General features: G+C 51.5%; 1 protein-coding gene and 1 long non-coding RNA gene across 2 annotated transcripts; one reads left to right on the top strand and one right to left on the bottom strand.

Annotated features, from left to right (window-relative positions):
• Window positions 1-443: 443 nt before the first annotated feature.
• Window positions 444-8096, bottom strand: ATN1 (atrophin 1). Its single transcript, XM_084501815.1, has 9 exons — window positions 8055-8096; window positions 7721-7858; window positions 7247-7360; window positions 4380-6391; window positions 4077-4299; window positions 3272-3989; window positions 2492-2635; window positions 2034-2214; window positions 444-1501 (listed from the first exon to the last, which is right to left on the bottom strand). Exons 1-9 carry the CDS (start codon window positions 8079-8081, stop codon window positions 1468-1470), a joined length of 3591 nt encoding a protein of 1196 aa, XP_084357941.1. The 5' UTR covers window positions 8082-8096; the 3' UTR covers window positions 444-1467.
• Window positions 5875-11899, top strand: LOC311425843. The gene is made up of 4 exons (XR_014686445.1): window positions 5875-6005; window positions 6270-6482; window positions 8153-8285; window positions 8373-11899. It is a non-coding gene; the product is annotated as an uncharacterized lncRNA (long non-coding RNA).
• Window positions 11900-26113: the final 14214 nt, after the last annotated feature.

Below are 26113 nucleotides of genomic sequence, written 5' to 3'. Positions count from 1 at the left end.
CGCGCTCTCCCGATTGGCGCAGCGGCGGCGGGTGTGTCGAGGCGAGCGCCGCGATTGGCTGGAGCGGGGCGCGGGGCGTGGCTTCGCGGAGACCCGCCCCCCAGCGGCGGTGGGCGGGGCCTGGCGGCAGCGCGGTCCCGGGGGGCGGGGGGGGAGGGGGCGAAGGGATGGGGGAGGGGGGGGGCGCTGCTGGCCCCCGGCAGCGATAAATGAACACAACGCAGGCTGCTTCCCGAAGGGTTTTTTTTTTTTTTTGCTTTTTTGTTTTTTTTTTTGCTCATTTGTTTGCTTTTTTAAGAGCTTCATATATATATTTTTTATATATAAATTATTAGAATGTGGTTATGGGGGTGGGGGGGGGTATCAGGAGTGTGCAGGGTGGGGGGGTGGTGGTGGTGGTGGTGGTGGTGCGGGCGCGTTTGCAGAGCTGTGCTGCTGCCGGGTGGTTTTCTCCTTCCGTTTAATGGATAAGTAAATATATATATATATATATATATAGGGGGCCGCTCGGGTTATACAACCGTGAGGTGGGACACGCACGCGGGGCGGGGGGGGATAACAGGGATTGGGGAGGAGGGGGGGGTCACAAGTTGCTACATAAAACTGCCACGTCTATAACAGGATGTGCATGACTTAAAGTACACCGAGGAGAAAGGGGGCGAGGGGCAAGGGGGTCGCCGTGGCCCTGGGGTGCGAGCTGGCGGCCCCCCATCGGCGCTCCCGGTGGGGCTGGAAGGTCCATGGGGGGGTGGCTGCTCGGGGAGGCCGGCGGTGCTTCGCACCTCGTGGCCCCACGCGTCCCCTCGAGGCGCCGCCACCTCGCAGGCAAGTCTGGGGGTGCTTTGCACCCAGCTGGCCGGGACCAGCGCCTTGGCACCAGGCAAGAGAAGCCGGTTTTGGAGAGGGTCCGGTAACGCCGTGGTTGCATCTGAAGGGATGTGGGAGATGTGGAAGCCAGGCTGGGAAAGTTCCGCTTTGTTTCTCTGTCTCACGAAGCAGTATCTTACATGTAAAGTGTGTGTTTGGGGGGGGGAGGAGGCGTCTTGAAAAAAGGCTCTGCTGGGTTTTGCATCGTGAACGTGAGGTCCTGCAATGCGCTGCGCTTTTTGCTTGACGTAACTTCCCTCAAAACACAGGATGGAGCTGCTGCAATCTCGAATTCACACCAGTCCTTGTCTTTTGGGGCTCTTCACGACGCTGGTTTCAGTCACTTCAGAGCCGTGCTGAAATCGCGTGCCAGTCATTTCGTGTTGGTTGCTGGCGTTTCAATCCCTCCCTGTTTCCTTTTCTCCACTCTCTGCTCCCAGGATGCCATCCTCCACTTTGGTCCCATCCTCTCTTGCAGTCTGCTGCCTGGTAGGATCAAGATGTGTAACTCCGCAGCTTCCCCTCCCCCGGGATTTGGCTGATTGATTGCTCCTCTTCAGAGAAAGACATGAGGATGTCGTGTTGACACTAGGAGTCCATTTAAAGGGGTTTGTCACTTTCTTTCTTCAGGTGACTAGGATAAAGACGAACAAAGTGATTATGAGAGACAAGACACGGGGAGAAAAGACGTAGTATTGTGCACTGCCTTTTGCCAGCCTAGTCCTGCATGACAGTGCAGATTTGGAAAACCCTGCAAATCTTTAATGTAAGAGGTGCTACCCAAAACATAAAATACTGCATTTCTCTCCCAACATGCTTCCCTGTGCACTCGTGAATGTCTCATCTTGGTAAAAGCATGCCAAAGTGAACATTTGGTATTTTGGCACAGGTATAATTCACAATTGTATTATCACGTGTGAAACGTGCTGGTTTCCCCCCTGCTGAGGATGGGAGCTGAAACCCCACAACAACCTCTGGCCAATAGCGACCTCCCTTAGGGGGCTGTGCCCCATAGCAAGCAACCCCTGCACCCAGTGTGGGGCCACGCTAGAGCCACCCACCCACCGGGGGGGTCAGGGGCACGTTCCCCTCTTCTGCCCTCCTCAGGCCAAGGCTGGCCAGCATTAGGATGTGAGCAAAGAGCGTTGTGTGAGCAGGTCACGCACCTGTAGTAATCCTCCTGCGTGGGGAGCGGCACTCCGTGCAGAGGGTGGTGGGCGTGCAGCCACTGCTGCTGCTCCAGGGCCAGGCGCTGCAGCTCGGCTGACTGCGCGTGCATGGCCTGGAGCTGGTGTGCTGCTGACATGGGCGCAGAGAGAGACCCCGGCAGGTCCCTGTAGGGTGCAGCTGCAACCACAAAGGAGAGAACGAACAAGTTAATGGAACAGCTCCGTCCTTGCCCATGGTCCCACAGCTCAGTCCAAGCTCTTAATCTTCCAGCCCTGCCAATGTGCAGGACTCGCTCATCCCCTGATACTGCACGCCTGTCCTATGCCATCCCAGAGCTCTGTCTCTCTATAATAAACCTTCGCTGGGTCTCACAACCCTCTCGCAACCACCCTGCCCCTTGGAGCTCTGCTGATGCTCTTCCAAGGAGACCAGCAGACCCCACCAGCACTCTTACCAAAAAGCTGGTGGCGCAGCACTTCGTTCTCATGTAGGGGGTGAGGGAGGAGGGGGTTGGGGATGGTTCCAGCTGGGTACGGTATCCGAGTGAGATGCGATCCCGAGGCAAGTGGGTCGATAAGAGGGTGAACAGAGGCTGAGGCTGGGAAGGAAAGACATCAGAAATCAATTGTCCCATGCTTTGTAAGCCACACAGGGAAGGAGCAACAATGAAACAGATGTGGAGATGGTCATTTTGTCTTAGGGGTGGAATGAATGACTTCAAGGCCAGGCAATGGAGTAACATCTCCTTTTCCCTGCACTGAATTTCACACGAAACAGTCTGGCATAGCTCTGTTCCCGTAATCCTCAGGGAGAAACACTGATCCCTAGAGCCAGTGCTGCAGCGACCTGCAAGTCTGCACCCAAAAGCAAAATCCTATTATATAAAAAAAACTACTCTTTCTAGTGTTTTGGACTCGCTGCCAGGCCATTAATTTGTACCTGTTGCCACCTCTGAGTAGTGGTGGATGATGAGCATGGGTGCCTGTGACTCAGCTACCAGACCCCTCTGCCATCTCCCAGTACCTCAGCAGGCACAGCCCTCTTTTATATTATAGTCTGGACTTTGTTTCTGTGAGATTTGCATCACTAAACTGTTTTCGCCCCACTGCCCCGTAGGACGAGGAAATGGGACTACACCTCACTTCTGAGGTCGGTGTCTTTGGCGGGATGGGAGTGCGGAGGAGGCCAAATGACCATGAAGTTGACCCTTCCTGGCTGACGAGGTGGCCCTTACCTGCGTGTATGGCATCCTGCTGGTGGAGGTGGAGGTGGGAGTGGATGTGGGAATGCTGATGGTGATGGGGCGTCACGTTGAGCATCTGCAGCCGGGCCAGCGGGTCGTTGCTGAGGGCGGCCACCCGCTCGGCATGCTGCCGCTCGGCCGCCAGCCGCTCGGCGTAGGACATGTCGGGGCGCAGGGTCGGGCCGGCTGCCAGCGCCAGCCTCTCGCGCTCCAAGTGGCCCAGCCCTGGGTGGAAGGGAAAAGCGGGATGAAGGCCGGGGGCCGTCTGCAGACTCAGCCCGCCGTGGCGTGGGAAGGGATCCATGGCGGCAGCCGGCACGGCGTGGAGCTGCTCCAGCTCGGCCGGCTTGACCTCAAACCCAGGCTTGAGGCGCTCGCGCAGGTCGCGGTCCCGCAGGTCCCGCTCGCGGGCTTCCCTCTCCCTCAGCTCTCGCTCCCGCGTGGCCGGGTCGCTGCTGTAGATGGCCGGCACGTTGTAGCCCAGCAGGCCCGGGTCGACGGCGCCCAGCGGCACGTAGAAGGGGTGGTTGCGGTTGCTGGGGGACATGACGTGGGGCCGGGCGTACTCGCTGAGCGTGCGGAGCGCCGGGGTGTCGGGGCCCAAGTAGGGCGGCACGGTGGCGACGGCGCTGCCCTGCTCAAAGGAGGGGCGGTGCGGGACGGGACCGAGGGACGAGCACTCCACCGGCCGGCCCTCCTGGGCCATCTTCTGCAAGACAGCAGAGAAACAACGTCAGGGTCCCAGCGGGGAGCCACCAAGGACATCCTCGAGCGTGGGTTTTGCCCCCACACCTACCACGCTCCTCTCCAGCTCCCGCTCCTTCTCCCGCTCCCGTTCCTTCTCTCGCTCCCGCTCGCGCTCCCGCTCCTTCTCCTCCCGCGCCTTCTGCTCGGCCTCTCTCCGCACTTTCTCCACCAAGTCTGCCCTCTTCTTGGCCAGCTTGGAGCCGTCCAGGGGCACGAAGTACAGGTCCGTGCGGGAGCAGGAGTTGAAGCCACGGTCCAGGTGCTTGTTGAACCTGGGAACCAGAAGGGAAGCGTGTGGGTACAGCAGGGGGACAAGGCATGGGGACGGGGACGGGGACCCCGCTGTCCCCACCTGGCCGACTGGCTGGCGTGACTCGGCACGTCCACCACCTTGGGGGGCGGCGAGGGGCTGCGAGCGGGTGGCACGGGGCTCTCCGGGGGCTCGTACTCCTCCGACGGCTCCTGCTTGATCTGGGCAGCACTGAGCGGCAGCGGGGGCGGCGGGGGGGCTGGGGCAGCCATGGTCCCCGCCAGCGGTGGGCCAGGAGGGGCTGGCGAGGGGGCTTTGTAGCCGCCGGCCACGGGGGAGGAGGCCACACGGTAGCCTGGAGGGGTTGCTGCCCGGAAAGGGGCAGCCGAGGAGGCTGGGGGCGAGCCTGGCTTGTAGGGTGCAGGGGGCTGGAAGGTGGGGACGGGGGAAGCCGCCCGCTTCCCGTATGGGGCCACGGCTGAGGGGGGCACTGGGGGTGAGATGGTCTTGTAGGGGGCCGTGGAGGGGGAGGCCATGGTGGCGATGACGGTGGAGAGGGTGGTGGCCGCGGAGGTGACCGGAGGGCCAGCCCCGTGGGCTGGGGAGGGGGGCGGCGGCGGGGGGAAGGTGTAGGTGGCAGGGCTCTGCCCCTGGGGGTGAGTGCACATGGCAGGGTAGCTGCCCTGGGAAGAGGTGGAGGACGAGGAGGAGGAAGAGGAGGAGGAGGAAGAAGAGGAGGAAGAGGAGGAGGAGGAGGAAGGAGCGGTGGCAGAGGGAGCCTGGCTATAAGTGGCCTGGCTGTGGGGAGGGTAGAGGCGCAGCCCGTAGGTGGCATGAGAAGGGTGATGGCTGCTGGACTCCAGGGCGTGGGGATAGCCCCCTGAGGATGGTGGGGGGGCCGCCGCTGCTGCTGGGGAGACCCCCCCGCCGCTCCCGTGGCCGTGGTGGTGCTGCTGGGGCGGCTGCTGGTGATGGGGAGACTGACTGGGGAAGGAGGCAGCGGGGTGGGAGCTGGCATTGCCCAGGGGGCGGCTGTAGGGGGGTGGCCCCTGGCTCCAAACAGGCTGGGAGGGCAGGGAGGGCTGCGTGTATTTGGGGGGCTGGCTGGACACCGAGAGACCACTGGGCGGGGGGAAGGAGTGCCCGTAGGAGGCCGTGTAACTGGGCAGGGGCTGGGCTGGGGAGGGCTGAGGGTACTGCGCGGAGGAGCTGGAGGTTGGCAGAGGTGGAGGGGCGTAGGGGTAGCGCGAGGGGGCCAGGGGCTGCGCCTTGTCCTGCCCCATGCCATGGGGTGACGGGAGGTGCCCGCTCAGAGCCTGCCCCGCCATCCCCGGGGAGCTGGAGGCGGCCCCCACGTTGTTGAGGGGGCGCAGGGCCGGTGGGGGTGGCAGGTTGGCGGAGACGTGGGGGAAGGAAGGCGCCGAGGCCGGGGGAGCAGCTGGGGGGTTGACCGGGGACGTCTTCTGAGGGGGCAGCCCCCCAGCCACCGAGGCCAGCGAGATGGGGGTGGTGGGCGGCGGGTTGTGCTTGGTGCCAAGGGTCTGCTCGCGACCCCCTGGTGCTGAGAGCCCCCCTGCGCCGCTGGCTATTTTGGCCCCAACCTGAACCACGTTGGCCGTGGGGTAGAGAGGAGTGTGGGTGGAGGAGGAGGAAGAGGAGGAGGAAGAAGAGGAGGAGGAAGAGGAAGAAGAGGGGGCAGAAGAGGCTGCAACCGCAGAGGAGGAGGAGGTGGGTGTCTGTGGGGCTTGAGCCTGGAAAATTCGGGAGGCCTGGCCCTCCAGCTGGGGGTGGTAGGGGCCCACAGGGGGGCCCTGGGGGTGGACCTCGCCTGGGAGACCAAAGCCAGGCTCAGGTGGCCGGGCCAGGTTGTCGGGTGTGGGGGCAACCGGAGGGCTCTGGGGGAAGAGCGGAGGGTGGTGGTAGGAGTGCGACGGCCCCTGGGACAGCACGGAGGAGGAGTCGGAGTCATTCTCCACACTGCCGGGGCTGTAGACGCTGGGCGAGGTGCTCCTGTTATCCTGGTCGATGTCCCGCGGGTCGCTGCTCATCTCGTCGTTGAAGCTGTGGCCATCGAGGCTGTCAACATCAGACGGGGATGGAGGACAGGGTAGCTCCTGAAGCAGAAGGAGGAAGCAGAAGTTAGGTGGTCTCCCAGACCACACACCTGAGGAGGAGTTGATGCGTGACTTATATTCGGAGGTGCAGGTAAGTGTTAGAGATGAGGCTGAAAATTATCACATGTAAAAGGTCCCAGCACCACTGGGAATGGGCCATTGGCCAAGGCACAGCCCGGTGCTACCAGCAGGTGGCACAAAGCAGCACACACGCAGCCCCTAGACCCACAGTGGCTCTTCCCCTTCATGCAGGGCTTTCCTCATCACCTCCCTTCCTCGGCAAGGAGACCTGTTCCCGTTTCCCCCCTGAGCATGTCCTCTCTCTGCCTCACTCCTTACCAGCTCTTCTGTGCTTCCAGTTCCCCACTCCAGTTCCCTACATGAGCTGAGGCTTCCTCCAGCTGCCCGATCACTGACTCAGCCCAGCGCTGGCCTTTCAGGAAAGCCCTGCTTTAACTACGCATAGCGCAGGGCTGGGCAGATTTTGCACATTTTGGGGCTGGTACAACACCCCCTGGAGCATCTGTGGTTTGCATTGTTCTGCAGGAGCAATAGAGGTAGAGTCCAACCTGACAGAAAGCTGCATGCAGAGCCAGTGGGTGACCCAGCTCCTGCCACAGAGGCAGGGCACACAGCAGTTCCCCTCAGACAAGGCTAAATAAAGAAAGAGAATTTCCATCTGCTTGGTTATCACTTTTGGTGGCTTTTCTGCAGCCACATGTCGCTTAGGCTCTGCCTGTAGAGCAAAACCCGAGGTGCCAGGGCTCCCCAGCAGCCAGAATCTCAAGCTATGCGGGTGTGAGCAGCACAGGTAGGGCCCAGGACGTGCCAGTAACCACTGCAGTCAGAACTCACCTCAGTTTTGGTCTTTTTGGGAGCATTGCTGTCCTCCCCCTCGCTCTCCGAGATCTCTTCCGTTCGCCCCTGCTTGCTGCCTTTGGGGGTGCAGGATTCCTCCACCCGGCCTTTCTGTAAGGGAGAGCAGGAGAACAGGGAGGTGGGAGGGCCACAGGAAGACTTCCCACCCTGCCAGGGCTTCCCAGCCCACAGCAGGAGAGACACAGCCACCACCACGCCTGTGTTGCAGAGCTTAGCAGACAGAGGGGCATAGTAGGATGCAGCAGTGAGCCAGAGAAAGGCAGAAATCAGTACTAAAAAGAGCAGGTGAGACTGAAAACTGGTTCGTAGGAAATATCGGGAAGTGCAGGGTGCTGAGGACAAAAGGGCTCCACCCATTGCAGGTAGCTAACCCAGCATGGGCTGTATAGTAGATCCCATATGGTCCATATGGCTGGATCCCCCCCAGGCTCGCCTCCCAGCTTATACTACCTTTGTTGCTTGTCGGGACTTCTCAGCTTTGCCATCGCTGCTGGAGGTGCTGACGCCGCCGGGGGAAGCTCGACCCCGTGTCCTGAGCTCCTCTCGGGGCCCTGGAGTCTCTTTCTTCCGTCCACTCCGCATTGACATCTAGGGAGGGATGATCAGATCAGTCCCGCTTTGCACCTTGCTCCACTCCCGCCCCGTCTCCTAGCCTCCCAAAGCCCCGGACCCTTGGCCCTGGGACTCCACCACACCAAACTCAGGGTCACTGTCTTTGCTGTGAGCCTCAGTCCCACCCCACTGCTCCTGCTGGGGTCCCAGCTCCCTCTCCCACCCCATGTACCGAGTCCTTGTTCTGTCGGGTCTTCATTCTTTTGGGTGCGGGACCCCCATTCTCCTTGGCCCGGTTTGATGAAAACATAAATTTTTATCGCTCTGCAGCTCCCTTCTGCTCTTTCTGGGGAGACTGAGATGGGAAAGTGCAAGTCTTCTGGAACAGAGGGCTTACACCAGCAGGGCAACGAGATCCTGGTGTGTACTGAAAGGCAGACAAGGAGATAGGAGGGGAGAAAGAGTGAGTATGCTGTGGGACATCCTTTTGTGGTTTGTTATAGTAGAAACGTGACAAAATTATTACTGCTTCTTTTGTTATTATTCACAGATGCAAGGATCTTTACCAAGAATGCAATAAACCTTCCCATCAGTAGAGGAAAAGATTTGGCTGCTGTCATCTCTGATTTCCAATTTCTAGGACTGAGACACAAAACGCAAGGCAGTCATGATGCAAGAAGAACGTTTTGGAGGAAGCAGGGAGGAATGGTTATCAGTATGTTGATTTTTCCCTGAAAACATTTTAGCATTTCCATTTCCTTGTTTATTTGATCTTAAGAGAGAGATGGTAAAAAATAAAATAAAAAAGGAGAATGCTTTAAAAAGATCCTAATGGCTATTTTTCTAACTTCAGAAGCCCCTTTTTGCACTCATCGTTAGTGCAGTAAGTTACACTATCCCTAACTCACCATGTGCTGTCATTAGCTAACTCTGTAATGAGCCCCCCAAAGTCTTTGCTGCAAAGAGTATTGTACAGCCCTGGCCTCCCTAGAGCATACGCATATGCACACATGTACCAGCATCTTATGCAGAAAATGTGACGAGTCCTGCTCATGCTGTTCAGAGTGCAAAGTACACAAATAGGTGCAAGAATTATACATTTAGCTTTGACTTTGCATGATGCGAAAATAATCAACACTAGGTTGGAGCATCTCCTTGGGCCTCCTTCCTCCCCGTACACTGGGCTGTTTCTCTGTGTACCAGAAATGCACAGCACATCCTTGCACTTTGCAACAGGAGGGAGATTCCCAAGCTCCCTCTGAATAAGCCTGAAAATTTGTGCTGTGTCCTGAAAGTGCAGGTATTTAGATATTTAACACCTCATGATGCCACACAGCTCCTAGTTCAGAGTATGCAAGCACCATGATGGTGTTAGCCCAGGAATTGGGCCAGGGTGTTTCAGTACTGCTGCTACTGAAACCAGTTTGCATGGCTCCAGTTCAGGACCCTTTGCATTGCCCCACACAGCAGAGGTGGAACCAAAAACACTGTCCTCCCCCAGCCTGTTGTGTGAGCTCCCCTACCCAGCATCTGGGATGGACAATCTGCAAGATGATGAAATGTGTCCCACAGATGAGGCATCAGGAGAACATATCCACTTACATCTTTTGTGTTATATGCTCTGCCCTGGAAGCATTTGGAGTAAGTGCAAGACCACCTGAAGGTTGGGACTCCTAGAGGCCATGCCAGATCTTAAAAGATCGGCTTCTAGCCAGCCAGTGCTGGAGTCTGGATGCATTTCTCAAAAGGGAGCCGAACCCAGGGATCAAAGGAAAGGTATGGCATGGATGGGAAAGCCCCTGATGCTGCTGTAAAGTAATTACCCTGACCTGCCTCCTATGGGGTTCCTCATCTTCCCTGGCCACCACCAAGACACACTCATACAGAAGGTACTTGGGAAGAATGGGGGACTGTTTGTTTTAATTTCATTAATATTTTATCTGACCCTCACCACGAAGGCCACAGGGGACTCATCCAGCATTAATTCCCCCACACAACAATTCATTAGCTTAGATCTCTTCTTTAATAGCAAAATAGTTCACATCGGTTGAAAACTGACCTAGCAGAGACAGAGCACTCTCCTGATCCCTGTGAACTGCCATCTTTCAACACCTTGCTTTTCTGACATAATATGGTCTTTGGTTGCTAATTCAGCCCGTTACACCGCTGCTATACCCTATTCTAGATAAGCACCTAGATTTAACATTTCTGACGTGAAACGAGCACGATAAGGTGACCCAAGCTGCAGACAACCTCGGCACACGCCATGTTGGCAGCCTGCTGGTATCGGTTCAGCTCCGACCGAAGGCACAGCACTAGCAACAGCGCATTACTGACGCCTTGCTGCGCTTTATTTCACATTCAGCAGCGATGCCACTCGCAGATCCCACTCTGGGCATTGTCATGGGGTGCAGAGGTCTCACTTCGGCTCTCCAGTAGCTCCATAACAACAACGATGGTCTTCTGTCCAGAGAAGTAAATCAGAGAAATAATATGCAGGCAGCCACTTACTGGAACTTCCCTTTTTAAAGGAAATACCAACCCAGTATTTTTCTCTGCCACTGCATACAGAGTACCAACAAAGTCAGAGGCAAACAGGTATATTTCAGTAGACAATAATTAATCACCGGGGCAGAAGTTTCTGCTACTTAGAGGGTTAAGGCTTTTCTAAAGCAGAATTGACCCATGCGCTATTTGGCGCAGCGTAGCATCAGCTGTGTCAGAGGTCAGAGCAGAGGATCACAGCGCTGCTTCTAATCTGAATGTGTGTGAAATAAAAGCAGTATGAGCCCTGACAATTAATAAAGTGGCAAAACCTGGGTTACACCTAACTTCCCATTACAGAAGATCCCTCTAAACGCCTCACGAGTTCTTACCGCTCTGTGGTTTTGGAAAGGAAATACTTGGCAGTGGTGCTGCCCAAATGGATAACCTTTTCCTGGCCCCGTGAAGCCCTTTATAGGCTTGATTGAGTTACGAGGCACTGCGAATTGCTGTTTTCTGTTTGTGTTTCACATAGCCCAGCTCGGCCTGGCACCCTGCCAAGGCCCCTCCATATTCTCCTGCAAGCCCTGGTGCGGCCTCCTGCACGCTCAACAGGCATCCCCCATGTGTCACCCAAAATGGATCCCTCTCCTCCTCCCTGCCCAGCTCCAGATGGGGCTCACCCCAGTACTGTCCAGATGAGGGGCTGCTCTGCTCTTGTGGGACCCGACAGACTCTGCCCCTCACAGCACGGAGTGCCTCTTTCTTAGAAAGTTGCCTGAATGTCTGTCCGTGTTTCAGTATAGCATTTGCACATCAGATTGCGGTTCTGAGAAAATAAATGTTTATAGATGGCAGCAGAAGCAGAGGAAAGGGAAACAGTACCAGTTTGTCTAGGATGGGGGCACATGGGTATTGCCTATTTGTCATTTACAACCCCAGCCAAGCAGGGAGGCAACTTCAAGTGAGACAGGGAAGCCTGGGAGATGCCCCCAGGATACACCCAGGGCTGAAAGGCTTTGTCACTTTGGCTTGTGCCCAACAGGAGGGTCAGCTCCAGCACAGGCAGCCCAACTGCAGGGCTCCAGTCTGCCTGAGAAGGTTAAATGCCAGATGGGGTCCAGCTAGTCCTGCCTGGGTGTAACGGCAGGAGAAGGGAGGGCTGAAGCCTCCCAGTATCCACACCACTTAGGAAAAAGAGCTACCACAATTGTTACTTTATCAGCTTAACAAAATCAATCTGATCTTTTAGCAGAATTAAACAGATTCTCCTCTGCAATTCATTAGCTCCCATGTTCACATCCCTGTTTTTCTCTCCCTCCTTCTGCAAAGGGACAGGTCAGCACTGGAGGGAGCAATCAGGGTGGCAAAATGAACACAGCTGCCTTGTAACACATTGCAGATGCTGGCAACTGTCCTGAAAGCAAGATGGAATGATGTCCAATGGATCCCTCACGGCAGGTAAAGACCACTCAGAAGTGAGCGTCCACTGGAGCAGAATAGCCAGGGGACATGAACCTGAGGGTGAGAAGTCAGTAGCTGACCCATCTTACACTGCCCAGTGAGTAGTGATCCCAGGCAACACATTTTTAATTCCTGTCCCCATTTCCCTTATCTATAAAACGGGGAGAGGATTCTCAGATTTAATTGGTGTTAACTGAGTGGTACCTTGAAAATATAAAGTTTTATCTACAGTACTGCTGTTAAAACATCCTGACGTATGACATTTCTGAATGGCTAATTACCTGACTTCATGCTCAAACCCTGGTGTTTCAGCATAGGGCATGCAGGAGAGAGGGAAGGGAAAAGGTGCTGTTCAGTGTTAGATAGCAATAAATGAGTAGGTCAGGGTTCAGGCTGCATGTCACAGCCTTGTTGTCAATCCTTTGATACGTAGACTAAGTGTGACTCTACCGCAAAAGTGAAAACATTTGTTTGAATTAACACATTAGGATGCCAAAATGGTAGAATACCAAGATGGCAGTGGGCAAATGCCTGTGGCTATCTTGGTTGTGAATATTCCCATGACTTGCAATTTTATTTTCTTTTAATGTAGTAACTTTTGTTATGAAGAAATATGTTTACGTAACACTGAATGAAAGGTAGCTATCGATGCAGACATATTTCTGTCTCCTATAGAGTAATTAATTACAACACTTGGTTGCAGGGGCTGTGAACTCAGGCTGGAGAGCAGATTAGTGAAGGACTAACATGGCAGACCTGGTCAAATGATCATACTCCAGTTAAAATTCTTGTCCAGTGGGAGAAGTTTAACTTCATCCCCCTCTCCAACATTACTGTGAAACTGGGGGATCCGTCTTGAGCCCAGGCTGAAGCCTAGTTTACAGCCCTCCCCACCCAAACTGCCAGGGCATCACAGCACCTCTGCAGGAAGGCTTGGCAGCACCGTGTTGCATGGAAAATGTAGACTGAAATGCCACGCAACCACCGCCTGCGACGGACGTGGAAACTGCTGTTAGTGCTCAGAGATCAGGGTAGGTGAATTCTGTATAAAAACTGAGATGGTTTTCAATTTTTGTCATCTTCTGTAAATAAATCAGTTTTATGTTAGCAATGTACTGGAATTTCATTGCATTCTTCTAGGTAAACTAAATTCACCAAAACATCACTATAAAATAGGTCACTATGAAATGTTTTAAAATAAACTTAGCCAGTACATATAAATGTGAATTTTCATAAACTTCCTTCTGTTCCGAAGCTTAAATTACACAAATTTTAATACAAATTGTGATTGAACACTCTAGGGTTTAGATCTACCTACGTATGTCTAAAATAATACCTCCCATATGAAGCTGGAGCTCAACCTCAGCCAACAGGTTTGGCCCTTGTGTTTCATAACAACAGTGCTTGCTGACAAATTCACTTGTCATGCGACTGTAAAATAGTAAATGAAAATTAAAATGCTCCCGTTTCATGCAGTAATGCCAGATAAGAGTGCTAAAAGATAAACTTTCATAGTGCTTCCAGCCTAAGGAGATAAAGCCAGTCTACTTTTTATTAAGTCTACGTTAATATTTTCTTTTCTTAATCCTGCGCAACCATGAGGTGTTAAAATGTTAGTTTGGGTATGAAAGCTGTAATTCTGCAACTTCTATTCAATGAAAAACATATCTGAGAATAACAAAATATTTTCTGATGAGCAGAGTGTAATAGATGGAAACAATTAGAGCTAGAGCAAGGTAATAAATAATAAAAACATTCATGCATTTAACAATAGCTTAATTTACAGTATAGAAGAGGATATTAATTTTTGCAAAAGCAACTGAAAATAAAATTTGATTCACTAAATGAAGGTTGGATGTACTAAAGAAGGTTACATTAATCGTAAAATGATTCCTGAGGGCACACTAAAATGACTGTAAGTATGCAACAGATTTACTTTAAAATCTCAGTAGAATTATACAGCCTCCCCAGAGGAGGGACTCTGGATCACTGGGAGATACAGGCTGGCAGAGGCCAGCGGAGGACCACAAAATGCAACACTGGAAGTGGGATGGAGGCCAACACATGATTCAGAGAAAGGACACACCACACTCTCCATGTTCATTATTTTAGGAAGCGTAGCACCATCTTTATTTGCAATGCCTGAGTAAACCTTACCTCTGGAACTGTTTAAGAGTCTACTGTAACATACAACCTCCCGCTCTCTCTATATATAAATTTCCCTTTACGAAGGAATGCAAAGTAAATCACTCAAAGACATCGGAGGCCAGCTGCCCAGGGACAGAGAAGATTTCAGCTGGAAGGGACCTCTGGAGGCCTCTACTCCAAACCCCTGCTCACAGATGGGATGGGCTGGCACCAAATCTAGACGGGGTTGCTCAGGACCCTCTCCAGGCAAGTCCCAAATAACGCAAAGCGTGAAGCTTCCCCAGCTGGCCTGGGACACCCATTCCAGTGCTGAATTACCCCTGGAGGCAGGAGAAGGGGTTCATTATCTCCAGCTATAAATTCCTTGTTGCAGCTTCTGCTGCAAGTCTTTACACTGAGGGAGATTGCTGATAACTTAGCAGCTGCAGGACATACATACGAACACAGTCATACCATCCATCCAACCCTTCCGTAACAGGCCAATGGATGTCAAGCATGGTCACTCCTTTCTGCAAAGACAAACGTTGTTCTGAAGCTGGCAGAGGGAGGCCCAGGCCAGGATATGACTCTCTGCTCAGACCCTCAGTCCCAGGCAAACTAGTCAGTGTGGAGAAGAGCTCAGGAGCTAAAAGGATCAAACTCTGTAAATGGATTTGAATGAATGAAGTGCTGAAAGTATCAGGATAGACAGAAGAAAGGATGAGAGCTGACTGTGGAGAACTGCAGAAGGATTTTCCAAGAGGAGTGACTGGGCAAATAAATGGCATGTGAACTTCCATCTAGGCAAATATAAAGCAATGTACATGGCAAAAAAAACAATGCCATCTCCACATATAAAATGACTCTGAACTGACCAGTGCCATTCAAGAGTGATACCCTTGGGGTATGAGAGGCAGACCCATGAAAATGTCACCTTGGCATTCAGCAGCCATCAAGAGAGCAAACTACATGGTAGAAATTCCTGGGAAATGAACTGAAAAACAAAACAGAGAATGCCACTGTGCACTTGCATAAACCCATGGTTTGCTCGCATCTTGAAACGTGCATGCAGTTTTGCTCTTTCCACGGAAACTAGAAAGGGCATTGAAGAGGCATGACTGAGTGAGCTAGACATCTCTGTCCAGAAAAAAAAAGTTACCGAGAATGTGATCAGGGTCTGTAAAGCCACATATGAAAAGTAGAGGTTGGTTATGAAATATTTACTGTCTTTTCCATTACAAGAACTGAGGACCATCAAACGATGCTACAAAGTTCAAAGCTAAGAGAAAGAGATTGTTCTTCTTGAAATGAATGGTTGACTACATAATTTCTCATCAAAGGACATCGTGAGTGCCATACGTTTGCATAGAGTCCAGGGGAGACTGGAGAGTTTCATGCAAGAGGGAATAACTGAAAATGGTTGGAAGCTGTAGGAGTATCAGGGGAAAACAGCATATGAACTTGCCTTAACTTACACTTTTTCCTAGGTATTTGACAGTGACCACTGCTGGGGCAGTGGGTTCTGGACGAGGTGGTCACTGGTATTTAAAAAAAAAAAAAAGTTCAGCAGCATGAGGAGCTAAGTGATACACCGAGGAGAAGCAACACACACATCTGCCATAAGAACTTCTCTCTGAGTCTCTGTTATGTACAAGACCTATAAAGACATTAGTTTGTTAACAGAACAATATAAAAGCTGAGGTGATGCAATTATTGTCTGCAAAACAACAAAAATTAAACACAAGGTAGTTAGAAGGGGTACGTAAGCTAAGGGAGGAGGTTGGTATAAGAACAAATGGGTATGAAAGAAGCCACTGACAACTTTAAGATGGAAGTTAGAGGACTCTCAGACATTTGGTGAAGCTCTGAAACAGCTTTCCCTAGAGCATAATAAAGGTAAAATAAAATCTTTATATTTAACAAATACATATTTTTGATTCCCTGTTTCTACGAGTTTGTGACCAACAACGAAGCCAACGTGACAGCCATTTGTGCGAAGGCCAAGGCACCGAACAGGAAGAAGTCAGACAGATGATGATGCAGAAGGGAGGGAGAGAAATAGGGCCAAGGAGATGGGCACGTGAAGAGTTGTACAGCAGGCTGGAGACAATGATAAGCTTTGAGTCATTCCCTTGCTTGGGATCCCACAGCTCGCCCTTGGTCTACAGACTTAGCCAAGTGAAATGGTCCTGCCCTCACTGTAGGGCTGAGAGAAGGGAAACCCAACAGTGTGTCACAGGAACGTTTACAAGGGAAGAGATCTTCGGAGGTCTCCACCCAATCCCCCTGTTCATAGCAAAATGCAAAGCTATGTGAGGTTGTCATGAACATCTCAGAGAACAGCTTCCACTGCCCCCCTGTGCTTGCACTGAACCACCCTTGGGAGGGAAGCAGAGGTTTTTGTCTTACATACATCACCAAGTTCACGGTGAACAACTGGCTTTAGTTCTTATGATTTTATAAACACATAAAACATGATGATTATGGCTGAGTCAAGGTCATGATACAACAAAATACTTGAAATCACAAACATCTAGAACTCTCTCTGATCCACAAAGAATTTAAAGCAATCAATTCGTGCCAAAATGCTGCCATCTACAGACACAGAATCTGCCTTACAGAATCACAGATCTAGGCCTCCACTTTTCACGTGGCCAGCTGAACCTGTAGGCATGGTTTTTACAGAATTAAGCCCAAACTGGACAGCCAGTGGAAAAGGCATAATGGCAAGTGAAACCAGTGCCCGAGATACTTTTAATGCCTTGGGTAATCTCTGTAAAGCAGCGCTTGACAACCTGTGAGCTGAAACTTGGTGCACACCTATGGCATTGCATGACCTGTCGTGTCAAAAAGACCTTGTGGTGGATCCACTACCAAAAAGTAAGTACCCCAAAGCTCATCGCTGACAGACAACATAGAACGTGGTAGCTGGTGAAGGCATTGGCTGAACAAAGTTTGCAGAAACATGGATAAAGTTTACAGGTGGTGCTGAGGCAGGTTATACAGTAAATGATGGATGGGAAGCTCTGGCACCAACCAGTCGGCATTACTGTGGCAATGAGGTTGCATGGAAGACAAGCACATTGATTGTGGAAGATTTTTACATGAAGAACAGAAGAATGTAGAATGCTTTCAAGGATGAAGATTCAAGGATAAACAGAAACACTGAAAAGGCCTTGTAATTAACAACTGATAACAAAATGAACACGAGTTCCCAGCACAAGACTTCTAAGGGGGGTGCTCCTGAATGAATGATATCCACCAGAGCATAAAGACAGGAATATTCTTCAAGAACAGGAATACAGAGATGATTTTAACCTGAATATATATAGGATTGGCGGGACCATTATGGAGTAGTATGCGCAATTCTAACCTGCATACTTCAGAAAGGATGCTGACAAATTGAAAGCTTCCTAAAAAGAACAATAAAGAAGATATGAGGTCTGATAACTCACCTTCCCCTTTACAATAAGAGCTTTAAGAAGCTCTATATATTTAGCTTATCAGAGAAAAGGTTAAAAGGTGATAACCATGGCCTAGGAGTATTACAAAGGAAGAAGATTTCTGATAGCAGAGGGCTCTTTAATCTACAAGCCAAAGACTACAGATCCAATGGATAGGAGCCGAAGCTAGACAAATTCCACACAGAAATAGCGTAAAATATGAAAAGTGGGATAGATTAATCACTTGAAAAACTTGCATAGGGATCTATCATAACACTGGAAGTCTTTAAAGAAGGTTTTTGTGTGTTTTTTTTTTTTTTCCTCTAAAAAAATGTTCCAACATTTTTTTTGAAAAAAACTCCAGGTGACATTCCCTTCCTTGTGCTGAGTAGGGGAGAGGACCAGCCAACTAACCAGAACAGGTTCTTTAATGTTAAAATCGTTAGAAGCCATAGAGAGGTTGAGCAGGGGCTGGTCCTGGGTGAAACTGTACTTTGAAAGCAACAGTTGAACGACACATAAGGAAAGCTTGACAAGATAATCATGAGTGGATAAACCACTGTTCATAGAGAGTGGACTGTCTTAATGAGGTTGGCAAACTCTGAATAATTCTGAGGAAAATCACTTCATCGGATGCACTGCCTGAAAGAAAAACAGAAATGTATCCAGTATAATATCCTATAGATGTACTTTATATCCGATACACTACACTATATATATTCGAGTTAAAATTTAATATACAATACATTACAATGAGTATCTTATGTGATATATTATATATACTATTTTATGTATACTGCGATATATACACACAAATATATACATATAGTGTGTGTGTGTGTGTGTGTGTGTGTGCATCAGTATATATGACCAACTGCACAAAGAGAGAGATGAAGGTTGTTCAAACATAACCTTCACTTAAATGATCTATAACACAGAGAAACCTTGTGGAAGAAACAGGGTATCGCCAAGTGCCTTGTAAGGCAGGCAAGTACATGACTAAAATTTTCCAGCTAAACTGATCTATGATGAACAATGTCACCAGGGCAAGAGACATGAAGATTGAAAGCAACCAGTTACTCTTCCTCAGCAAAGCCCAGCCAGAACATCATTGGCTAAAATTGCTCGGAGAAGATATTGCTGTTACCCTTTGGTTTGTAGGTGAAAATACTGCCACAACAATCAATCAAACATTGATATTTTTACGGGAGACAATAACAAGTCTGTGTTTGCTGCCACAACAAACACCAAAAACAGACTGTAAGGAATTTCTGCAGGAGCATCATCAGAACTGGAAGGACAGCAATGCTTCTGAAGGGGTCATTTCCTCACGATATTGACTTGTGGGAAACTTTTAGCATATACAAAAATCCTCTCCCCCAAGAGCTCTAAGCACAAATTACCCACCCAGACTAAAGCAAAGGTGAAGCTCAAACCACCTGAGCTGGAAACATCCCCTTCACTGCATCATTCTCCATGCACTTCACATGGAGGGTATGGGCTGCAGGCCCACAATTGCCCGCCACGCGACTGGAAGGACAAAAAGACCCTTCGGTGTTCACCGCGACACAAAGAACAATAAGACATGTACCTGAGCAACCTGGCAACAGGTACACGACTGGGGGCCACCACGGCTTCAGTAACTCGGGCAAGGCTTTGATATGGAGCACCTCGTGTTCAAGTTGACCCCACATGGAGTGCTGTGTTCAGCTCTGGGGCCCCCAGCACAAGAAGGACATGGAAGTATTAGAACGAGTCCAGAGCAGGGCCATGAAGATGATCACAGGGCTGGAGCACCTCTCCTGCAAAGACAGGCTGAGGGAGCTGGGGTTGTTCAGCCTGAAGGTGAGAGGTGAGAAGGCTCCAGGGAGACCTTCCAATACCTAAAGGGGGCCTATAAGAAATCTGAGGAGGGACTCTTGGTCAGGAAGTGTAGCAATAGGACAAGAAGTAATGGCTTTAGGCTACAATAGGGTAGGTTTAGATTAGATATAAGGGGGAAATTATTTTCTGTGAGGGTGGTGAGGCCCTGGCACAGGCTGCCCAGAGAAGCTGTAGATGCCCCATCCCTGGAAGTGTCCAAGGCCAGGCTGGATGGGGCTTTGAGCAACCTGTTGAAGTGGATGGTGGCCCTGCCCTTGGCAGGGGGGTTGTAATTAGGTGATCTCTAAGGTCTGTTCCAACCCAAACCATTCTATGATTCTATGGTAAGTTAAAATATTCACTGTGAGCAGACTCGGGCTGTGATCTCATGAACTAATTCTGCAGAAAATACTTACCCAAGGTGTAGCACAGTAGTTAAGACAGTGACTTTTTCAGAGTCATTAAGACAATGACTTTTTCACTTTTAAACATACTCTGAACTTGTGTTACCTTCTCTTTAGGATTACCAGCCCTTAAGAAATGTATAAAGCATTACTGTACTTCAATAGTTCAATAGCAACAATACTCAGGAAGTAAAGATGGAAGAGATGAACTGATAAATGCAGGAAATATAGTTGGCACTTCCATAGCAACTCCTAATGGAGGAAGAAAGAAGTCAAGAAAATCCACCAGAGGCAAGAAAATGGTTCATTTGTCCAAAAGAGAACACTGTTGGGAGGAAAAAAAAAAAAAAAAAAGACAGAACTGGGGAAGATACAAACTGACAAAGGAGGGAAACAGATTCTCATACAAAAAGGCAGATACCCAAAGAGGAAAAAAAAAAAAAAAGATTGGGTAAACGTGCAGGTAGATATTTAAGGAGGGGCAGTGTTGAATAAATGCTCAGACAGATTGCAGAGACTGCATTTGCAAAGGTATTACAACCCAGATCTAACAAATAAATAATCCTTCCCTACACAGCTCCAAATCCCACGGTGGGTGCTCCTCTAGATTCCACCTCCATCCACCAGAAAAATGCTGAAGAATGTGAGAAAGATCAAGTAGGAACCAGGAAGGCATATATATGGACTGACAGAAGATGAACTCTGGGAAGAACAAAACCTGCCTCATCCATTCCAGCTGCAAATAAAGGCTCACCATCTTAAAGAAATGTACTGATCAGGTTGCTCTTTAGCATACAGATTCTGCTATGCTACAGTTCCTTGCACGCCCAGTTTTATTTTGGAATACAAGTGTGCCCACATGAAAACTTGACTGTGATTCCTTCTTTAGACAAACGCAAAGGTGAGAATACAAGAACCTTTCGGAAGTATCCAAGGGGTACAAGATCTGGGGCAGGAGGTAAATTCATATGGAAAGACATAAAGGCAGGCCACTGCAGCAGGTTATACCTGTTGCTCTCCTTCATTAGGATTCACTGCACATTTAATTTTCAAATGTTTGAAAGGGTTTTATTGTTTCCAGCAAGAAACACGGTACCATAAATTCACTTCTTCACAGCCATACTTGAAAAGCTCCACCATGAATCACAATGAGAAAAGTCTGTTTTGAAAGACCATATTACTCCCAAGAAATTGGGAAAATGCAAAAACAATTGGTTATGCAGTCACCCACAACAAACATAACAACAACCTGGCCAAGAGCAGGGAAAGACGGATGAAATTCATTCCAACAAACAATCTGACCATTTACATTGACAAGTGTCCCATCCATGGGCAATGATTTTGGAGCTTCAGCCCCTCCACTCCCTCAAGGGTGCACGTGCGGCATGGCAGTGATGCACTACACCCTTGAGCTTAGAAGAACAGAGGGTCTAGCTTTCAACTCAAACAACTGTGGGATTTGTGCTCGTGCAACTGAGGTAACCATGCAGGCATTGGGCTGATGCACTGACACGGACACGTTGTTCCTTGGGGGAAGTCAGGACTGAACTCAGAACTGACCTGCATATAGGATGAAGGATGTATAACCATGTTCCACCATTCAGGTGGACATGAAATGAATGACATATCTAACTCCTCCTCTGCTCTCTTGCTATACACCTTAAGGTAATGGCCTACGACTCTCCAGTGCTAGAAAGCACCGAGCTTCCCATACAATCCAGCCCAGGAAAGGTAATAAAATAGATTTGAATGGCTAGCTGGATAGGGAGATGCTGTTCACCAAGAGCCACAGTACTGCAAAACAGACTGTACAAACAAAAGCCACGCATGCCAGTAGCCATACTGGCAACCAACTCCTTGCAGAAGTCATGGCAGCCACAGCGCAGCACTGAGAGACATGCAAATGAAGACACTGCCTCTTTCAAAAGCAACTTTGGGAACATAGCACAGCTATCGACAGATCTCAACTGCAAGCAAAAGCAACACACAAAGTGATGCCACAGTGACCAAATGGCTGCCTCTTAACAGCACAGTGGCCACTTGGCAAAATACAGCTGGGCAACAGCCACCAGAGCTCCACAAACCAGCAACCTCCCGACGCCAGCAGAGCGCGACGGCTCAATGGCACAGCCAGAAGGACAGCACGGGAAACACAGCACGCTTCTCCCAGAGCCCCGAATTGCCACTGAAGGGCCAACTCAACGCACTGGAGGGATCCCAAATGCCACTGCGATGCCACCCGCTCGGATGGGCCTCGCCTGCTCCCTGGTCCCTGTGTGAGGTCCAGAGGAGAGGGCAGCGGGTCCCTAGGCGGAGGATGGTGTGACCGGGGGGAATCCTAAGGATCAGGGAGGGAGCAGCCACACTCCAAAGCACGTTCCCCACTCAGACCCCAATGCACTGTGCCCAGGCGGTCTCGCTGCCCGCTCCCCGCTGCACCTGGGCGCAGGGGCACAGACAATACGCGGCTCTCCGGGCGGAGGGGATTTCGCCGAGGCTCTCCGGAGCTGGCAGCAGCGGAGCCTGCCCGGGAGGCAGCGAGCGGGCTGACTCCCTTCCAGCATTGTTTCATTTTCATTCCCGCACCGTGCCGGGCCGCAAACCCCCCCCCAAACTCCGCCGTCTCCTCCCGCTGCCCGCCCGCACCCACCGCCCCGGGGGGCAGCGGCGGCCCCGGCCCCCGCCGAACTTTCCGCGGCAGCACCGGGGGGCAGGGGGGGCTCCGCGGGGGGCGTCCCCGCCCCGGGACCCCCGCGGTGGGCACGGAGCCCCCCCCCCCCCACCTCCCCTCCCGGCGCCGCTCCGGAGGCGAGGCCGGCCAAGGCAAACAAGCCCCGGGCTGGGGCTGGGGCTGGGGCTGGGGCCGGGGCCGGGCAGCGCCCCCCGGTGATTTACGATCGCTCCCGGCGCCGTCCGAGGGGCGAGCCCCGGTGGGGAGCGGGCTGTGGCCGCCGCCCCCCCCCCCCTCCCTCCCCAAGGAGCCACCGCGCCCCGGGGCGCCCCGGAACCGCCGCCCCCCGACGGTGCCGGGCGCCCCCCGAATCGCCGTGCATAGGGAGGGGAGGGGAGGAAAGGGGGGGACCGGGGGGTACGGGGGGGAACGGGGACACCCGCGGAGGGACGCGGCGAGCGGGGGGGCGATGACAAGCGGCGCGGGAGTGGCCGTGAGCGGGCGAGGGACTCACCGGCGGCTCCGGAGGGGAGGTCGAATGAAGGGAGGAATGGAGGAGGAGAGGAGCGGGGGGCAGGGATTTAAACGCTGCTCCCCCCCCCCCCCGCCCCTTCCCTACACACACACACACACACACACACCACCTCCTTTTTTTTTTTTTTTTTCCCTTTTTTTTTTTTTTTTTTTTTTTTTTTTTTTTTTTATATCCTCCCTCCTCCTCCTTCTCCGCGCTCTCTCTGTCCTGCCTCCGGAACAACGGCTGGGGCGCTGGGGCAGCGGCTCCGAGGGGGTGCCCCCTCCACCACCACCACCACCAGCAGCAGCAGCAGCAGCACCGAGCCCTCCGTCCCGCTCTCAGGCGCTGCCTCCCACCGCCCCGCTCCGCTCCGTCCCCCGGCCACCTCCCATTTCCGAACAGCCCAGAACCAGCCCGTCCCCGCCTCCCCGCCGCCCAACAGCGCGGACCGGGCACCGGGGTTGTTTTTTTTATTTTTTTTTTCTGGGGGGGGGGGGCTGCATTAACGAGAAGGGTGGAGGGGAGCGGGGGGAGGACACAGCAGCAGCAGCAGCACGGGCAGCCCCGGGCGGGGCGAGGCGAGGCGGGGCGGCCGCCATCAGCATGCGGCCCCCCGCCCGGCGGCCTCCCATCCCCCGCCGGTTACCAGGCAACGGCACAAAGGGAGAGCCTCGTGTGGAGGCCGCGAGAGGCACCGGCAGCCCCGCCACAGGGGGAGGCCGCCGCCTCACGGCCCCGCACCTCATTTTTTTTTTTTTTTTTTTATTTTTTTTTTTATATCTTTTAATAAAGCGTAGTGCCGACGGAGCGGGCACGCGTGGGCCCCGCGGGAGCTCCCGGAGGGGCTTCGCCGGCGGGTGGTGCTGCTGCAGAAATGTGCCTTTAGGACCCGAAGGAGCCCTGCCATAGCTGCTGCCACAAAGGGCTTAAATTCGCCCAGAATGCTAACAATCTGAGAAATTCTCGCTTCTCTCTCCCCCCCCTCACCCCCCACACCTCCCACCGTGCGTGGGCTCCTCGCTGTGTCAGGAAAATGGGCTGGCTGCTGCCGCCGCCACTGCTCTCCGTTGTTCGCAAAGTTCAGGCTGGCTCCAGATGCGAATGGCCATTTTGGAAAAGTTGTGGTCATTTGGGGATGGGAATCAGGGGACGGGGAGCTGGTTCGGTTCACCAGTTAGCAGAGGAGCCAACCCAAGCACAGACTTTGGGTGAGCACGAACCAGGGGGGAGAAGCTAGGAGCGACTAAACACCGCCCTTAACCGACTGCCTTCGGTTTCAAAGCTAAGGCTGGTTGTATAAGCAAAAACCAAGATGCAGGCATGTGCATCCGCACAGCTGGAACGAGAGGGGCTTTGCATGCACGCGGGCAAGCCCTCTTACTGCATTCTGGTAGCCTTCAAATATGCAGTCACAAAATACTTCCTCAGCAGGGCCTCTCTCAGCAAACAGGCTGGATGGTGCTCTCTTGACAGGCATTTATTTAATACTTCTTATTGTCCATTATGTGCCTCCAAGCATTATTTACTGTACAGCATCCAAACCCGGCACTGAATACAGATGTAATAATCTCCCCCGTGGGTTCCTCTGTATTGCTAATCGCCGCTGCACCCAAGCATTTTAAAAACATCCATAACAATGTCCCTGCAACATCTTTACAAGCTAATGGCTCCCTATGCTTTTGTTCCACACCCTCTTCCCAGCGGTACTGTACCACTGCAGGGCATTCTTACTTATCCTGGACACAGCACTGCTCTTGGTGCCTCTTGCTCCAGCGCCAGCTCCACTGGCACACAGCACTCCATTGCACAATATAAGCATGCCTCCTGTCTCCAGTTGTCGTTCATTTTTTCATCCGTGCTTCTCCTCATCCTACCTCTTTGTCTTGACCCTCGCTCAGAGCCTCCACCCTGCCAGCAGTGATCCTTGGATGCTTTTCTTCCCTGCTACTTTCTGTTTTCCCTACGTGGAACAGAGGATTGAAAAAGCTATGGCTAACATTTGCAAAAATATATATACATATTTTTTGGGTCACCAGTCTGAAACATTTCAGCATATTGAGTATGTCACAGAGGTGTTACACTGACAAGAATACACTTTTGATCCCAAGCACAGGTGTAAGCATTAACTACTCTAAGAAGTGTCTCACCAAGGAGAGCTCTGGAAGACAAGAAGTAATATTATTACTGCTGTTGAGGTAGTCGTGTCTGCAATTGTCACTGCTGTTTCAAACTGTCACCTTAGGAGCTCGACAGCCTTGCATCCCAAGCCGATAATGAGTGTGATCCTTAGAGGCCAAAGTGATAATTCAAGAAGGGAGGAAGATCTTGTCAAAATCCCTGCTTTGTGGACACTAAACACAAATATCCAAATCACTAAGGTAGCCTGTTGTCACCTAGGGAAAAGCTGCTGTGAAAGCTACAAAATGAGATGAACAATGGCTGTTATTGCTTCAACATCTCCATATTCCATCTAAATAATCTTCTTGTATCAGTAGCAGCAGGCAGCCCAGTGACCCCAAGTTTATTTAAACACAAAGCCAAGTCCCAGGAAGTATTCACGTCATCATCTTCCATAACTAAGTCAGTGCCTGAGATCAAAATTTTAGTTTAAACAAATTTCATTATCAAGATGTTAGTGTCCCTATTTACTTCGGGGGACAGGCAGACACCCCAAGACCTCATGAAAATTTTAGTAGGTTTAGCGCTGTTTCCAGAAGTTGCTGAAAGGTGGTGGCCTGACTCCTGTAACGCCTGCAATCTTAGTTTATGAAATGACATCAGAGACGTGATTCAAAAGAGAAACAGGACTGGAAGCAGGGTAACAATTTGCATTTTGTGTAATCCTGACTTCTGAGGTCTTCATTGTGGACAAGAAGCAGCATCTCCAGTAATGAGGCTGAGCTTTTCAGTGAAAGGGAGTCCAATGAGGTGGTTAAGGTGCTGCAGCCCGTGGCATGAAAGGGGAGGCTGAAGGAACTGATTCTGTCTGTCTGGAGAAGAGAGAGGTTAAGGGGGAACTAATTGCTCTCTTCAGCTTTTTGTTTGGTTGTTTTATTGGGGGGAAGTGGGACTGAGGAGGTTATAGCAAAGTCAGAGCCAAGATCTTCTGCCAAGATGGACAGCGAAATGGTTTCAAAATTTGCAAGAAGGAAAATTCTAACTAGATAAAGGACAAACCTCCTCCCTGAGAGTGTTTCAGCATGGGCACAGGTGCCCAGAGGGGCTGGGGAATCTCCCCTTGGAGATATACCCCTGATATACCCCTGGGGTCAGCCCTGCTTCACGGAGGAGCTTGGCGTGGAGATGCCCAGACATCCC

Source organism: Aythya ferina (assembly GCF_964211825.1).
Source record: "Aythya ferina genome assembly, chromosome: 1".
Lineage (NCBI taxonomy): Eukaryota > Metazoa > Chordata > Aves > Anseriformes > Anatidae > Aythya > Aythya ferina.
This window is presented reverse-complemented; position numbering and strand designations above follow the sequence as displayed.